The sequence below is a fragment of the Neoarius graeffei genome, chromosome 6 (assembly GCF_027579695.1).
Source record: "Neoarius graeffei isolate fNeoGra1 chromosome 6, fNeoGra1.pri, whole genome shotgun sequence".
NCBI lineage: Eukaryota > Metazoa > Chordata > Actinopteri > Siluriformes > Ariidae > Neoarius > Neoarius graeffei.
The window spans coordinates 50396982-50415408 of NC_083574.1; the positions used below are offsets into that span (position 1 = coordinate 50396982).

At 44.6% G+C, this 18427-nt stretch overlaps 1 protein-coding gene across 1 annotated transcript in view; it reads left to right on the forward strand.

Annotated features, from left to right (window-relative positions):
• Positions 1-1057: 1057 nt before the first annotated feature.
• The window catches only part of eif4g2b (eukaryotic translation initiation factor 4, gamma 2b), a 64507-nt gene continuing 47137 nt past the window's right edge, over positions 1058-18427 (forward strand). Inside the window, exon 1 of the mRNA XM_060924358.1 lies at positions 1058-1127. Within this exon, the coding sequence (XP_060780341.1) occupies positions 1058-1127 (70 nt within the window). The remainder of the gene's footprint in view (positions 1128-18427) is intronic.

Here is an 18427-nt window from a genome sequence, read left to right on the forward strand (position 1 = left end):
CACATATGCATAGTGCAAATACAAAAAAGAATGAGCAAAGATATTGTTGAAAGTTCAGAACATTGAAAATTTTTCACTCCATAGACATAATTTACTTAGTCCTTCTTTACACTCAGCCAGTTACTGAGGCAGACCAGTTTGTTTACTTTATCGGGGGACAAAGAAGCTTGCTTCTTTTGAATGATGTGGCCTGAGAGTGAGAACAACCTCTCACAAGGCACTGTAGTTGCAGGGGTTGACAGGTACTTGCATGCAATGGGTGCCAGCCTGGCATGTTCTCCCTCTCTCTTTGACCACCATTGTAGTGGACACCCCTCTATGTCCATTTTTGGCTCTGCTTTGTAGCGATCCAGACAATGCTCTATGGACTCCTCCTCGTCATCTGTATCTGAATCAGAAGAACCCAGCAAGATGGACGCCCTCCTCTTCTTTGGTGACGGCTCCTCTGTTGTCTTAGCAGATGGTTGTTGTGCACGTGTCTCTCTCATCATCAGATCATGTACTGAAGCCCATACCTCACTCCTTTCATCTTTTGGAAGGCACTTAAGGTCTTTAAACCTAGGGTCAAGGGCAGTAGTGATCTTCAGCCATTTGAGGTTGGTGCTATCCTTCCGTTGAGCTAGGTCTGTGGTAAAGGCCTTCTTGAACCTCAGAACATAAACTGGATCATCGTCTGAGGGCTCCATAACTCTGAACAAGTGGCATAAGGCTGGCAAGACCACTGAACAGGAGACATACTGATCTCCCCCCAGCAGTTCAGTCACATATCTGCAATGGAAAGCACAAGGTGTTAAACATTTCAGTAAATCTTTATTAGCAACACAGAGAACCTGTGCACGCACACACACAGGTGAAAGAGAGAGGGAGCGAGAGAACAACTACACACACACACAGGTGAAAAAGACAGGGAGAGAGAGAACAACATACACACACACACAGGTGAAAGAGAGAAGGGGAGAGAGGGAGAGAGAAAACGGTACACATACTCTACACAGGAGATAGGGAGAAAGAAAGAGTGGGAGGAGAAACAATAAATAAATAACTTACCTGCGCAAGCATGTTCATCCGCTGTGCCCTCTCATCCTCATACAAAGTGTGTATTCTTGACACGATGGTTCCTCTCGAGGGTAAATTATAAGAGGTATCTCCCAATGCAACACAAATTACTTCTCTCAGTCCATCATCCTCTACTGTGCTAACTGGGTGGCAGTTTTTAACTATCCAAGTAACCAAGGAATTGGTTAACTTTTCAGTTACAGGTTTCGTTATTCGCCCACGAGTGCCACACTCCTGTAGTGTAGACTGGCGAGGTCCAGTGGAGGTAATTTCAGCAGGGTGTTTTGCTTTGAGGTGATACACTAAAGACGTGTTACTTCTGTGGTAATTAAATTCGGCTTTGCAAACTGCAAATTGCCTTAGTTTTGTCCAACGAGCTGTCGGGCAACTTTTTAAAATTAAACTTTCCCCCTAAAAGTTCGCCCTTATCCATCTTTCCGCCATAGACTCTCCTTTAGTTAGGATAGCTGTTTCTGCCCGGTTTTCCCACACACGTAACCAAAGGTTATGGGTCAGCCGCCACCGGAAGTAAACAAAACCACGTTAATTGCATTAATTTTTTTTAATGCATTAAATGTTTAAAATTAATCGCCAAAATTAACACGTTAACTTTGACAGCACTAGTTTAAAGTCTTTTTAAGCCTTTCGCTTAATGATTTGATGACTTTTTTTAAAATATCTTTTGATGTTGCACTGCTCTCTGAACATTGTTTTATGATCTGTGAAAAAAATAAGTTTCCCTATGATTCTGTACCACCGTCACACAATATTACCCTTAGGCAATGAAAAGAATATGTTGGGGTGGGGAGTGGTAAAAAAAAAAAAGTTTTGACAATAAAATATCCCAAAACAAACCAAAAATCATATGGAATCAATTTTATCATGTACCAGCAAAATGTGTGCAGTAAAGGGTTAACTTCAGTTATGTCAAATTAGATGTAAGCTGATTTTCTAAGAAGTGTTAGTAGACATTATAACTGCTTGTACATAGATTAAAACATCAGGAACATAACACAAAAGCTTGTCTTACCTGTGTCTGCTTTCCATTGATCCATGTCAGCAAAAAAAATCACCATGTTAATGAAGAGAGACGTGATTTTTCCTGTTAACATTCCATTGAACTTTAATTTGAATTTTTATTCTATTAACAGAACTAACACACCGCATACAGCCACACATAATACTGTTCCTTCCTTTTCATTTTGATTGTAGCCAATAAACTTGCAGAACTGGAGACATTACCTCCCTGGGTGTGTGTTTGTGTCTAAACTAAAACTGCATTGTTGTACATCACACATTAAAGAGTTTATAACAGTAATGTAAATGTTACGATTCAGATTTATCAATCAGTAAGTATGTTGGATCTTTTTTTAATGAAATGATATGTGCCAATGTAATTGTATTCATTATTAAGTTCAACTAACTAAAGAATTTGTGCCATACCAAAAAGTGGTGGGGACATGTCCACAATGTCTCTTGTATAAATGGTGCCTATATATTTTAATGAACTAAGCTCCTTATGTCAGTGTGTACCATAATTGGCTATTTACTGGAGCCATTGTGTTTTTATTCCTGAACTAACTACAGAACACATTAGGCCTAAGAATATACAACCCCAATTCAGAAAAAAAAATTGGGACACTGTGTAAAATGTAAATAAAAACAGAATGCAATAATTTGCAAATCACAAAAACCCTACATTTCATTGAAAATAGTACAAAGACAAAACATCAGATGTTGAATCTGAGAAAACTTTTTTTTTAAACATACAGTATATGCACATTTTGAATTTGACACTAGCAATACATTTCAAAAAAGTTGGAACAGGGACACAAAAAGACTGAAAAAGTTGTGTAATGTTGAAAAAAAAACTAATTAGGTTACTTGCAACAGGTCAGTAACATGATTGGGTATAAAAAAGAGCATCCCAGAGAGGCAGAGTCTCAGAAGTAAAGATGGGGAGGGGTTCATCATCGCTCTGTGAAAGACTGTGTGGGCAACAGTGCAACAATTTAAGAATAACATTCCTCAATGTAAAATTGCAAAGAATTTGGGGATCACATCATCTACCATACATAATATCATTAAAAGATTCAGAGGATCTGGAGAAATCTCTGTACACAAAGGACAAGGCCAAAACCCAACATTGGATGTGATCTTTGGGCCCTCAGGTGACACTTCATTAAACACACATGATTCTGTTGTGGAAATCACTGCATGAGCTGAGGAACACTTCTGAAAACCACAGTCCATGAACACAGTTCATTACTGCATCCACAAATGCAAGTTAAAACCATAAACCATACATATCCAGAAAAACTACCACCTTCTCTGGGCATGAGCTCATTTACAATGGACTGAGGCAAAGTAGAAAACTGTCCTGTGGACCGACGAATCGAGATTTGAAATTCTTTTTTAGAAATCATGGATGCTGCGTCCTCCAGGCTAAAGAGGAGAGTGACCATCCAGCTTGTTATCAGTGCACAGTTTAAAAGCCAGAATCTGTGATGGTATGAGGGTGTATTAGTGCACATGGCATGGGTAGCTTGCACATCTGGGAAGGCATCATTAATGTTGAATGATAATGGAGCAACATGCTGACAGCTTCTTTTTCAGGGAAGGCCTTGCTTATTTGAGCAAGACAATGCCAAACTGCATTCTCCATGCATTACATCTGCATGACTCCATAGTAAAAGAGTCAGTGCGCTAAACTGGTCTGCCTGAAGTCCAGACCTGTCACCCACTGAAAACATTTGGTACATTATGAAACATAAAATATGACAAAGGAGACCCTGAACTGTTGAGCAACTGAAATTATATATCAGCCAAGAATGGGACAACATTTCTCTTTCAAAACTACAGCAATTGGCCTCCTCAGTTCACAGGGCAGTGTTGTTAAAAGTAGAGATAGTGCATCACAGTGGTAAACATGCCCCTGTCCCAACTTTTTTGAAATATGTTGCTGACATCAAGTTCAAAATGAGCATATGAAGAATTTGGTTCCAAAATGTGATAAATCCACTGAGATAAACTTGAGAAAAAAATATATATTTTCTTTACCAAAAAAAACTGGTAGCATGAAAACCACTATTTTCTAGTTGAAACTTTATTGAAAAAAAAGATTATTTTTTTCCAAAATGTGATATATCCATGACATTAATAAAAATATTTTGTGTGTGTGTGTGTGTGTGTGTGTGTGTGTGTGTGTGTGTGTGTGTGTGAGGAATATAATTAGAAACAAGGCCTAAAGTTGATCTACACATTTGACAGCCTCTAAACTTGGACAATCTCTAATATTGGACCACAGATTTTCCCAAATTACATTCATCTTGTTGTCTACAAGCCCCAATCTATTTTACACACAAAGCTCTAGGGAAAGTTAATAGGCCCAGTCAGATGTTTACATGGAAACTTTTTTTTTTAAGGACGAACTTTTTATTTTGAACAATAAATTTAGAAGTTTGGACACCCTTGTACAGCATGTACAGTTAAATTTATAGCAAAGCAAAGCACAGCCCCATATTAAGAGAACATGATAATGCATCAACCTGATTTTTGGTGGCTTTTGCAACCATAGGGAACCCGATTGTAAGTGCAAGGTAACATATTTTAAACATTTGACCACCAGACAACAAAATTTGTATCTTTATTTCCATAAGATAGATGGGTTTTTATCCAGCACTTATTTTTAGTTTGCTTTTTAAAAAAATAATGTGGGATTATTTACTAACACATTTTATACTCATCAGGAGCTCTGCTTTTAGGCAGTGCCTAAATATATATATGAAGTAGCATATCTAGATCCCAGGAGGAATCAGGTACATTCAAAGTGGAAAATAACATTGGACTACATTCGCTACTGGAATAATAATATAAAACATGAAGATAAGAAAGAGTATTCCACACACACATCAAAGTTAGAGATAACACATTTTACTGAAAATTGATAGTGGTGTTTGTTGCATTTTGGAAAGAAAGGGGATATACAATGCAGAGAAACATGGTGGATATCACATTTTGCATAAAATTGATTTTGGAACTTTTGAATAGTGATCAAATGCTAAATTTCTTTTGGCAGGAACTTGATTTTTTTCAATGGCACTTATTGTGTTTTAGAACCACACTCTTCATGTATTATTCAAACAATAGCATCTCAGTTTCAACATTTGATATGTTGATACTATTTTCAATGAAATATAAGGTTTCCATCCATCCATCCATCCATCCATCCATTATCTGTAGCCACTTATCCTGTCCTACAGGGTCACAGGCAAGCTGGAGCCTATCCCAGCTGACTATGGGCGAGAGGTGGGGTACACTGCAGGGCTGACACATAGGTGGGGTTTACATTAGACCGTATCAGCGGATCATCAGATTAACGTTTTTAAAACGGTTAGCGTGCACACAGCAACGCCAATACATGATTCGCGTGCACACAGCAACGCCAATACACGGATATGCTCGGCTCTGCAGGCATCCTGCGCTCCAAATCACTCCGCCCTGAACAGCGAGTGCCCTCTGGAGGGTGCGCACTCCGGCCCTGCGCAGCTCACAGAGCGCGCGAGTGAAGTGCACGAGCAGTGATTCGGGACTGAGCCGCTGTGTGTGTGATCTCAGTGCATATCGGGCATACGCGTCACTTACCACTTGCAAGTGGAAGGATGGCAAGCCTAAAGACAATCATAACTACACAATGGGCAGTATTTGCATCAGTATTTGCAGTATTTTCATACTTTTATACTCTTTAATGAAAGGTGATACAAGGCGGAAGTCCACGCCGTTTTTCAGCAGTCGCGTCACATGACCAATGCCAGCGAATCAGGAAGGTGGATGTCACAGTGACGTTGTCCAATGACGACGCCAGCTAGAGCTCAGCACAGCGTATCCGCGTATTCTCAATGTTTACACAGCACCGGACCAGACACGATCTGGATTGAATACGTGGACCCTGGCAGATTCCCGTTTCCTGGCATTTCCAGGCATTTTAATGTAAACGGACAGTGCATCCGCGAAGAAAATGAGACAGATACGGTCTAATGTAAACTTGGCCTTAGACACAACCATTCATACCTACGGTCAATTTAGTCATCAATTAGCCTAACTTGCATGTCTTTGGACTGTGGGGAGCACCTGGAGGAAACCCATGCAGACACGGAGAACATGCAAACTCCACACAGAAAGGCCCTCGCCAGCCGCTGGGCTCGAGCCCAGGACCTTTTTGCTGTGAGGCAGCAGTGCTAACCACTACACCACTGTGCCGCCCTATAGACCCCTTTCACATGATGTCACCGCGCCGCGAGATTTTGTTAGGCGCCATATTGGAAGACCAAGTACATGCACTCACAATATAAAACAAAGTATGAGCGAGAGTAAAGTGACACGATGGATGATAATTCTGGTTATGTGAGTACATTACCAGTTGCAGAAAGGGCACGGTATGTGGAGAAACTGGCTGTGATTGATGGGTTTGACCCATATGATAAGACTCGGGGCAAGGGAGAATGGAAACATAAGGAGGACCGGACACCAATTCTGCCATCTGTTTGCTACCCAGACATTGTAAACTATTTGTTGTTTACACCCAGTGCCTACACTCAGTGTTCGAACTATGCCGATATTTTCAGGAGGTCCCTTTTTTCCCTTGGGGGTGTGTGTGCTTGCGCTTGTCTCAGAGCGCGGATCTCCAAACACATGAGAAGCCTATCTTATGCACATATCACGCAGACTCCACACCTCCACACACGCATCGCATCTGAAGTCATAACTCATCAGGGGAAATCGTGTCCGCATTGGCATGTTCAAAAAACAACCTCGCGTCAACAATGATACCACACGCAAGAAAAAAAAAACAGTCAGGCTACTCAACAACCAACCTGGCAGCAGCAGTCGTTGTCATATCGGTTTATTTTATCTTTGATGTAAACACAACACTTCGGATATGCAAATGCTTTCCGTTACACACGATTGCTATGTCAATAAACATCATTTTGCCAATATTTTAGAGACCCCCCAACATTTCCCAAATCATGTTTTCAAGGGATCTCATGTCTGTTTCAGGGGATCTCGGATCCCCCGAGTACCCCTGTAGTTCGAACACTGCCTACACTGCTGATGACTTGAAAGCCTCCAAAGGGCTACAGGCTTACAATTATGTTGTTAGTGGCTTGGTTCGTGATATTACAGCTGTTGTTAAGAATAACCTACACATAGTTATGGCCAAGGTAATCTTGTTGATATTTATCTTTTAATAATATATCTTTTCAGTTGAAAAATTAATACTTTTTGTTACTATTAAGGTATCCATAATTTAGGTTAATTTATCCAAATAATACGTATTTATGATCTATGCCTACACAACAACTATGCTTTATTTATATAATAGGAGGGAGAGCAAGCCCCAAACCATCCTAAATTATTATTATTATTATTATTATTATTATTATTATTAAATTGTAGAAGTCTGGGGGGCTTGCTCCTCATACAGTTATCAACTTGGGGCCAATTTAACATGTTTTAAATCTGAATTTCTTGCGTTTGCTTACCTCAAAGTGTCCACAGATCATGCACAGATTTATCCATTATATCCACAGTTTTTTGCCAAGTCTCACACAGGTTTCTTTCAAGTCTACTGTTGGGCCAATAAATCATAAATAAAACAGCTCAGATTTGTTTGTTTAAGTCGTTTGCCACTCCACTTTATTCCCGTGGGTTCACTTATTTCCCCCTAATCACGAGTTTGTTGGTCTTCCAAAATGGCGCAGGGTCTGTTTACTTCCGGTTTCGGGTGACGTCAGTGAAAGGGGTCTATAAGGTTTCCATGATTTGCAAATCATCACAATCTGTTTTCATTTACATTTTACACAGCATCCAAACTTTTTTTGGAATTGGGGTTGTATTTAGGACTACTGTATTTGGTTCTGAATTATTGAGATTTAGATTAAACTCATTCTGTACATGCACTAGTCAAAACAGGCTATTAAAATAACTAAAAATATAAAATAACTGATAATAATCAATTGTGATTTCCACCAAAAAAAGCTCAGATGCTTTTGACCAGGAGGTACTAAGATAACACCAGTCACATACCTCCTTTCCACCAGTGTGAACCAGTTGCTAGGTCTGGGCTGCTGCTAGTGCTGGTTCAACTTGCAAAACTTTGAAGAACTGGTTTGCTTTTCCACTGGCTATAGGGCCACGTCATTACGTCACTGTATACCACACTGCTTTACCAGCCGCTAGCCCTGCTGCTAGCATTGCTAGCCAGCACTGCTAGCCTGTCATGCTAGCACCATTAGTCATCCCCACTAGCATGTGACCCCTCCATGCTAGCACCACTAGCCTGCCATGCTAGCACTGCTAACACCAAGCACAACAACGACAGACCATGTTGTCTCTTCTTCTTCTTCTTCTTCTTCAGACTAATCAGACTAGATGCTACACTACCTCTGTTTTTTTTTTTTGGGGGGGGGGGTTGTTTTGTTTGTTTTTTTAATGGCAGTCACAAAGTTTTAGCTTGTCATGTTGGTCACAATAATCCCATCCCTTGCCTCTGACATACGTGATTCTTGGTTCTCAACCAGCAAAGAGATGGTGTCACTCTGCAACCAGTTTTCCTGGTAAGAGCCAGTTCTTTGGCTGTCAAAATGCAAAGAACTGGTTTGAGATTAGGCACTGGCCCTGGAACCACCTTGCTAGAAAAGGGGTAACCAAGAAGCCTATCAAGAGTCTCTGGAAGACCCGGGGCAAGAAAGGTACTGCACTACAGGAATTCAAGCATCACAAAAGTCTCCCAGGCCGACATCAAAGTGGGAACTGGGAGGAAATGAAAGGCACAGGATGCATTGGACCAGGCAGAGTAATAGCTATGGCAGTGAGCCACTCATGGGGACAGTGGCATCCAGCCAAGCAGGGCTCAGTAGCTTTACAACAATGCACTATGACCAAACCTAGTGCAAATACAGGTCCCAACTGGTCCAAAAGAAGGTCAGAGCTGGGGTTGAGGAGTTGCATGTAAGCCAGATAGTGGGGGTGCATCAACAAGGTGCATGGAAAAGATGGGAACAAGCATTAGATCAGAAGATCTGCTGGTTCAGATTACTGAAGGTAAGTCTTTCTGCATCAAGTTCCTAGTCCAGTCAGAGTGCCAGAAACCAGAGCAAGTGCCTCCTACAAGCACAGCAGGCAACTGCTTTCATCAGAGCAGGCTTAAAGCCCCAGTCAAAGACCTGGGGTAGCAGCTTTGATTCCCAGAAAACATCAGAGACTATCCTGGGACTAGACAGAGCTGCTTTCAGAAACATCAAAGCAGGTGGTAATGCTGAAGCTTACAGCGGCCTTGGTAGACAGGGTTGAGGAGGCCAACGAAATATGTAAACTTGAAGGAAGAGTGCCACAAATGGGGTGGAGAGCATGGTCCTGTTAGGACTGGGACTGTTTTGGCCTCTAGAGGCTGCTGTTATTTCCTTATCTTGTCTTGTTTGTTTTGGCCTCTAGAGGCCGCCACTGTTCCTGTGTTTTGTGTTTATGTTGATTGCCTGTTTGTCCTCATCAGTGTCACCTGTTTCCCATTTAGTTTTGTGTATATATACTCCCTCAGTTTGGTCCCTAGTCACGGAGTCTTTATGCTACCTATGGTTTGTTTCCTCTTTCCCGTGTACCGTGCTTATGCTCTTGTATTTTTTTGGTATTTTGTTTTCTTTGGATTTGTTCTACCCTTTTGGATCTTCTGAGTGTTTTGCATTTTGCCTTTTCTTTTCTTTGGACTTTGTACTACCTTTTTGGATCTTCTGAGCGTTTTGCATGTGGCCTCTTCTTTTCTCATTTTTTGGACTTTGAACCTTTGGATTATACTTTTTGTTTTTTGCCCTGGATTGTATATAATGTATATATTGTAAATAAACTGTTTTTTGATACTCTACTTTCGCCTCACGCCTCTGCACTTGAGTCATTCCCCTGGTGGCCTAGTGGGGGTTTGCTGGATCACTACACCAGCGATCCGGGTTTGATTCCCAGCAAAACCCTAACAGAAAGACTCCGTCATGACCGACTCAGCAGAGGCTGCTTCAACTGTCTACCCAGCCAACCTTCAGGGAATTATGGCAGCTTTGACATGCTTCGGAGCGACCATGGACACTCATGGAAGAACACTTGCAAGCCAACGTGATGCCCTTGCTCGCCACGAGGTACTGCTTCAGCAAATTGGGAAAACCCTGGCACAGCTGACTCCTCTGCCCGCATCTCCTCATCCTGATCAGGCTCCTGCTCCACCATCTGCTCCCGCTCCAGTGCCTTCCGCCACGCTGCCTCCTTCACCTCGCAAACCCAGCCTTCCTGCACCACAGAGGTATGACGGCAAGCACGGTGAGTGCCGGGAGTTCCTTACCCAGTGCCAACTCACCTTTGAGCTCCAGCCTACCACCTACACTATGGATCGCCGCAAGATCGCCTTTGTGATAACTTTGTTAGCTGGTAAGGCACGAGCTTGGGCCACGGCCATCTGGCAGAGACAGGGACCCGAGTGCTCTGATTTCAAGCTGTTTACAGAAGAGATGCTTCGTGTTTTCGATCAGGCGGACATCAGTACAGATGCAGCCAGAAAGCTCATGTCCATCCGGCAAGGAGGAAGCGTCGCAGACTATGCCATCGCGTTCCGGATGCCCGCAGCAGTCAGTGGATGGAACGAGGCTGCCCTGGTTTCAGCCTTTCACCATGGTTTGTCTGACCCCATCAAAGACGGCCTGGCCTCTATCAGATGCCCAAGTGACCTCGAAACCCTGATCTCACATGCTATTCGTCTTGACAACAGGATTAGAGAGCACCACCGAGTCCTGAGCTTCCCCGGCCTCACTGCCTCAACCTGGAGCCCGTCTACCTCCTCCAGTGACTGTCCAGAGCCCATGCAAGTTGGCTGTACTCGTCTCTCCGCAGCTGAAAGGGAGCGCAGAAGGAGGGACAAGTGCTGCATCTACTGTGGCAAGCCTGGCCATTTCCGAGCATCATGTCCCGAGCTCTCGGGAAAAGGACCGCCCCATCCAGCCGAGGGAGGGTTGTGACAGGGCCTACCCTCTCTCCCGAACTCCCTGGCCAAGGAGTCTACATCCTGGTCTCCATCTCCTGGGGTGAGTCCGTCCACTCTTATCAGGCCTTGTTAGACTCCGGGGCGGCGGGAAACTTTATGGATATCCACTTTGCCCAAAGTATCAATGTTCCTACTGCTCCTCTTGAAATCCCGTTGTCTGTGTCTGCCCTCGATGGCCAAGCTTTAGGTGACGGAAGAGTCACCCAAGTTACTTTTCCAGTCTTTCTCCAGTCTCAAGCTCAGAAAGAAGAAATATCCCTGCATCTGATTCATTCACCAGAGTTCCCGGTGATTCTAGGCCAGAGGTGGGCAAACTACGGCCCGCGGGCCACATCCGGCCCGTTGGCGTTTTTAATCCGGCCCGCGGAAGACAATCATATAAACACGATTGAGCAGATCTATAAACTATAAGCGTCAGTGTTATCACGTAGACAGGTGTTCTAGAGATCCGTCTTTCAGTCAGTCGTATTCACGCGAGATTACATTTGCAGAGTGGTGCAGCGCGTGCCATGGAAGTCATTCTGGCGCCAGTGCCACTGATGATCTCGAGAACACAGGATAAAACTTTACAATGAGTGGTCCTAAAAAAAGAAAAGTGGACAGTGAGTGCAGGGTGTTCAATAAAGAATGGACAACTAAATATTTTTTTGCTTAAGTCCGATCAAAGGCTGTATGCCTTATTTGCAAAGAAACTGTTGCAGTTTTATAACATCAAACGGCACTTTTCCTCCAAGCATGCTAATTATGCTAACAACCAGTCAGCGCAAGCACGGATGAATACAGCTCAGCGGTTGCTGAGTGAATGTGAGTATTAACACTTTCTCTTTTTAAAACTATGTTGGAGCTGTAATAAAATGGTAGTCACATGTTGACAGACATAATAATATAAAAAGTATAACTCTTAGTAATTTTGGTTGTCATGGGTGGCTGCTGTAGTGCTGGTGTTTGTTTTTAAGTACCATGTGCTTTTGGGTGTCTGCTCCACCCCTCATTTATGTCCCTGTCTGCTATTATAGGTGTATTATGAGAAGCTGACCTTGCTTCTGCTTATATCTGTTCCTGGACTTTTGCCTGTGGAGGTTATTCTGATCTATGAGTGGCCTTTTGGAATATGAAAACCTGTTTGGAACCTGTGTTTTGATTTTTTGAGGACTGGAAATATTTCAGTGAGTGACTTTGAACCTGAAAACCAGTTTGGAGTTTTTTGCTTTCTTGAGCTGTTTTGTCTGATTTTGTGGGCTGGATGGATCCAGTGCCAAACCATTGAACTGCAAATATGTTGGCATGGTGTGGTACCCAAACTGTTGAACTGCAAACATTTTGGAATGGTGTGGTACCTCTCCTACTAATGGTGGTTGGTTGTACTGGCAGGCTGGAAGTGGATGGTTAAAAAAAAAAAAATTCAGGTGTAAATCTACGAGTTCAGTGAAATGTACAAAAATGATATGTACTGATATGTAATTTAGTTCAATTTAATGATATGCAATTTAGTTGTATGTATAAAATGATACAAATATACAAATACACTGGCATCCTACTCATCCTGGCAGCTCAAAGATATAATTTAAGAATTAAGTGTGCTACTTTTCTTACTGTCGTGTGTGTGTGTGTGTGTATTACTTTTCTGGATGGATCCAGTGCCAATCTATTGAACTACAAGCATTTTTCTGCTCTGTCTTTGTTGACTGAGAACTAAAATAAATGTCAATCTGATCTGCATTTGGGTCTCTGTCAGTGAAGGCCTTACAATAACACTAAAGCTTTTCCGGTTTATGTTCGATATGTATGAATTTGGTGTTGGCCCGGCCCGCCTGGCAAATTTCAAAAGTCAATGTGGCCCCTGAGCCAAAAAGTTTGCCCACCCCTGTTCTAGGCCTTCCTTGGTTTACCCCCCCCCAACACTCGTATAGACTGGGTAACAAGCCAGGTTGTGGAATGGGGTCCTGCATGCCATACCTCGTGTCTGCTCTCTAGCTCTCCTGTGTCTCCTGTCGAGCCTCCTGATCTCACTGAGTTATCTCAAGTTCCCACAGAATACTGGGATTTGAAAGAAGTATTTAGCAAAAGCAGGGCCGCCGTTCTTCCTCCGCACCGTGCCTACGACTGTGTGATCGACTTGCTCCCTGGGACTACCCCTCCTCGGGGCAGACTGTTCTCCCTCTCTCAGCCAGAACGCAAGGCCATGGAGGAATACCTCAAGGACACCCTGGTCTCTGGGTTCATTCGACCCTCCACCTCACCTGCTGGTGCCGGCTTCTTCTTTGTCGGCAAGAAGGATGGGGGGCTCCAACCATGTATTGACTACAGGGGCCTTAACAAGATCACTGTGCGCAACCGCTATCCCCTTCCGCTGATGTCCACAGCATTCGACCTGCTCCAAGGCGCCACCATCTTCTCCAAGTTGGACTTACAGAACGCATACCACCTCATCCGTATCCGACAGGGAGAAAGACTGACAGGTGTTAAAGACTGCCTTTAACACCCCGTCAGGGCACTACGAGTACCAGGTGATGCCTTTCGGACTCACCAACGCACCAGCTGTTTTTCAGGCCCTCATCAACGACGTCTTGAGGGACATGATCAATCAGCACATTTTCGTCTACCTCGATGACATCTTAATATTTTCAAAGACCTTGCAGGAGCACCGCCACCATGTCCATCAGGTTCTCCAGAGGCTGCTACGGAACAATCTGTTTGCGAAGGCCCAGAAATGCAAGTTTCATGTCCCCGAGGTCTCCTTCCTGGGATTTATTGTATGGACGGGACAACTCCAAATGGACCCAGCCAAGACCCTGGCCGTCCGGGACTGGCCCACTCCCGAGTCCGTCAAGGAGGTTCAGCAGTTCTTAGGATTCGCTAACTTTTACCGCAAGTTCGTCAGGAACTTCAGTTCTGTAGCAGCACCCATGTCAGATCTCACCAAAAGGACTGGTGGATCTTATGTCTGGTCTCCTCAGGCGGAAAAGGCGTTTAAAAACCTCAAGCACCGCTTCTGCACGGCACCCATTCTGGTCCTCCCGGACACTTCTCAACCATTCGTCGTTGAGGTGGACGCCTCAGACAATGGTGTCAGAGCGGTTCTCTCTCAACGCTCGGAGGGGAAGTTGCACCCCTGCACATACTTCTCCCACCGCCTGAGCCCTGCAGAGTCCCGGTATGATATGGGGGACCGAGAACTGCTAGCGGTCAAACTGGCCCTTGAGGAGTGGAGGCACTGGCTGGAGGGAGCGCAACATCCATTCCTGGTGTGGACGGACCACAAGAACCTGGAGTACCTTCAGCAAGCCAAGAGACTGAACCCACGACAGGCTAGGTGGGCCCTGTTTGTCAGTCGTTTTAACTTCACCCTATCGTACCACCCCGGCTCTAAGAACACTAAGCCTGACGCACTTTCCAGGCTGTTCTCTGCCACCAACAGGGAGAATGAAGTTGGGCCTATCATCCCTGTGTCCCGGATTGTGGCCCCTGTCCGCTGGGGTGTCGAGGAGATCGTCCGATGGGCTCAACGCCAGGACCCCGGTCCTGGGACGGGGCCACCGGGCTTCTTGTACGTCCCTCGTCAAGCCCGGGCCAAGGTTCTCCAGTGGGGTCACTTGTCCCCTCTCACCGCCCACCCGGGAGCTCGGAGGACCCTGGACTTCTTGAAAAGACGCTTCTGGTGGCTGAGCATGGATAAGGAAGTGAGGTCATTCGTCCTGTCCTGTGATGTTTGCACCAGAACCAAGAACCCACGACAGCATCCCCAGGGCCTCCTGCATCCCCTGCCCATTCCCCGGCGTCCCTGGTCCCATGTGGCAGTCGACTTCATCACGGGTCTTCCTGACTCACAAGGTAACACTGTCATATTGGTCATTGTCGACAGATTCTTGAAGGCCTGCCGCTTCATACCACTGTGCAAACTCCCTTCTGCTCTGGAAACAGCCAAACTTATTTTTAATCATGTCTTCCGAGTTTTTGGTCTCCCACAGGACATTGTCTCAGACCGGGGGCCCCAGTTCTCCTCCCGAGTGTGGCACGGCTTCTGCAAGCTCATCGGGGCCACTGCCAGCCTCTCCTCTGGGTTCCACCCCCAGTCCAATGGCCAGACGGAGAGGCTCAACCAGGACCTGGAAACCACCCTGCGAGGCCTGGTGATGGATAACTGGACATCATGGAGCACCTGGCTGCCATGGGCAGAGTACGCCCACAACACCCTGCAGTCATCGGCCACCAAGCTGTCGCCATTCCAGTGCCAATTCGGGTTCCAGCCACCTCTGTTTCCGGACCAGGAGGAGGATGCTGGGGTGCCCTCGGTCAACCAATATGTGAGGCAGTGTCGCAAGACCTGGAGCAAGGTCAGGAGGACCCTCATCCAGACTTCCAGGTCAAACCAGACTCAGGCCAACCGCCATAGAAGGCCTGCCCACGTTTTCCGCCCTGGGCAGTGGGTTTGGCTGTCCGCCAAGGACCTTCCGCTGCGGGTGGAGAATCGCAAGCTTGCTCCTCGCTACGTTGGTCCCTTCAAAGTTGTGCGCAGGGAGAACCCTGGCTCCTACTGGCTCCAGTTACCACGGACGCTAAGGATCAACCCCACATTCCATGTTTCCCTGTTGCGGCCCGTACTGTCGTCCACGTATGCCCCTGCCCCTAGGAATCCCCCGCCCCCCCACATCCTCCAGGGTCAGACTGTGTTCACTGTGCGCCGCCTGCTTGACTCCCGCTGGGTCCGCGGTGGGCTCCAATATTTAGTGGACTGGGAGGGCTATGGCCCTGAGGAGCGCTGCTGGGTCCCCGCTCGGGATGTATTAGATAAGGAACTTTGTCGGGACTTCCATTCGGCCCATCCGGATCGCCCTGGGAACGTCAGGAGACGCTCGGGACTGTTTTGGCCTCTAGAGGCCGCTGTTATTTCCTTATCTTGTCTTGTTTGTTTTGGCCTCTAGAGGCCGCCACTGTTCCTGTGTTTTGTGTTTATGTTGATTGCCTGTTTGTCCTCATCAGTGTCACCTGTTTCCCATTTAGTTTTGTGTATATATACTCCCTCAGTTTGGTCCCTAGTCACGGAGTCTTTGTGCTACCTATGGTTTGTTTCCTCTTTCCCGTGTACCGTGCTTATGCTCTTGTATTTTTTTGGTATTTTGTTTTCTTTGGATTTGTTCTACCCTTTTGGATCTTCTGAGTGTTTTGCATTTTGCCTTTTCTTTTCTTTGGACTTTGTACTACCTTTTTGGATCTTCTGAGCGTTTTGCATGTGGCCTCTTCTTTTCTCATTTTTTGGACTTTGAACCTTTGGATTATACTTTTTGTTTTTTGCCCTGGATTGTATATAGTGTATTTGTAAATAAACTGTTTTTTGATACTCTACTTTCGCCTCACGCCTCTGCACTTGAGTCATTCCCCTGGTGGCCTAGTGGGGGTTTGCTGGATCACTACACCAGTGATCCGGGTTCGATTCCCAGCAAAACCCTAACAGGTCCATGCCCATCGAGGTGGGCTGAAGAGGCTTTAAAGCTCAGTCCCTGTGGAAGGCCTACAGCTTCCTGGGCATCACAGGTGTGCACAAGATGAAGACCATCAGAACCACCACAGAGGCAGCAGAGAAGGCATCTAGATGGCTGTGGATCAAAAGAAATTATCCTTGGACACATGTAACTTAGATACAGGGTCTTGCAAAAGTATTCATCCCCCTTGGTGTTTGTCCTGTTTTGTCACATTACAAGCTGGAATTAAAATGAATTTTTGGCCTGATCTTGTTTTCTGCTGCTTCGGCACACTGCAAAAAATAAAAATCATAGGAAGTTTATTTGTCTATTTTCAAGTCAAAACATCTAGCCACCCTTATTATAAGACATAATTGCCCAACAAGCAAAACCTCATTTAGCTAGAAAGGCTAGTTTTTAGACAGTCCATCTTGAAAATCTTGTATAGACAAAATGTCTTGAAAAAGTCTTATTTGGAGCACTTTTGAAAATAAAACAAGTTTTTTTAAACAAGTAAGTACATTTTGGACATTTGTCAAATGCGGTTCATCTTGTTTCAAGAAAAAAAAAACAAAAGTATGCTTGTTTTGGGAATAAATGAACTTTACTGAAATCTTTGAATCTAGTGCCCCCAAAATGCACTGTTGCTTTGGCGTTGTGTAAGCACTGTAAGTCAAAATGCGTAGACGTTTGGTTACCTTGCATATCTTTAGCTTACTGCGACTGTTTACTCAGTCATTCAGATTGAGCTCCTTCTAGATGCTGTACATACTCTAGACCAGACAAGTGCCTTCAAAAAGTTTATGAGTAAGTGGAGGGCGTTTTAGTGAGGTCTTTTTGGAATGCTGTGAGTTAAGTTCAATGTTTGGGTTTTGTTTGTTTGTTTGGGGTTTTTTTTGTGCCTGATCTTGTAAACCCCTCGTACACATGAATAGTCAGTGCCCCCAAAATGCACCGTTGCTTTGGCGTTGTGTAAGCACTGTAAGTCAAAATGCGTAGACTTTTTTATTATTATTATTTTTTTGTGCCTGAGGTCCTGGGGAAGTGGAATCTTAAGAGATGTTTTAATGTTTGAATGTTGAAATGGGAAAAAAAATAAACTTGTTGCAATGCTACATGTGCCGTCAACTTGATTCAAGATAGTCTCTGGTCTCATATCTAGAGTATCTTACTAATTACAGGTCACAAAAGGAGAATCTTTTAAGCTAGCAATTAACAATCCTAATATTAATATATTTATCTTAAATTCAGTGCACCATGGTGGAGGGCTGATCTCCAGACTTTCCTGTCGTTAGCCTTAAGATCCTATGAATGAGGATTGATGTCATAGGCTTTTATTATAATTGCTTACGTCCTTAAAGCGTAGAGGTGGGCGGCTGGTTTTACGACTTCCAGTGGTGAGTTCCCCAGAGAGAATGCCCTTGGGAATTCTACCATCTGCCATCCTATGTATGTGTTCAAGCCAGCGTAACCTGCGATGTTTTAGGATGGTAAGCATGCTGGGAAGTTTGACCTTCTCTAGGATGTCATTGTTAGTAATTTTGTCCTTCCAAGTTAGGCCCAGAAGTTGACGTAGGCAGCGCATGTGGAAGGTGTTGAGCTACATCTCTTGGTGGGAGTAGGTGGTCCAAGACTCGCTGCCATACAAAAGTGTGCAGAGGATGCAGGCACCAATCCAGTGTAGCTTCAGCAGTATGTTTAGGGTCATTGTCCTGCTGGAATGTGAACCTTCATCCCAGTCTCAAACCTCTGGCTGACTCAAACAGGTTTTCCTCCAAAATTGCCCTGTATTTAGTGCCATCCATCTTTCCTTTAGTCCTGACCAGCTTTCCTG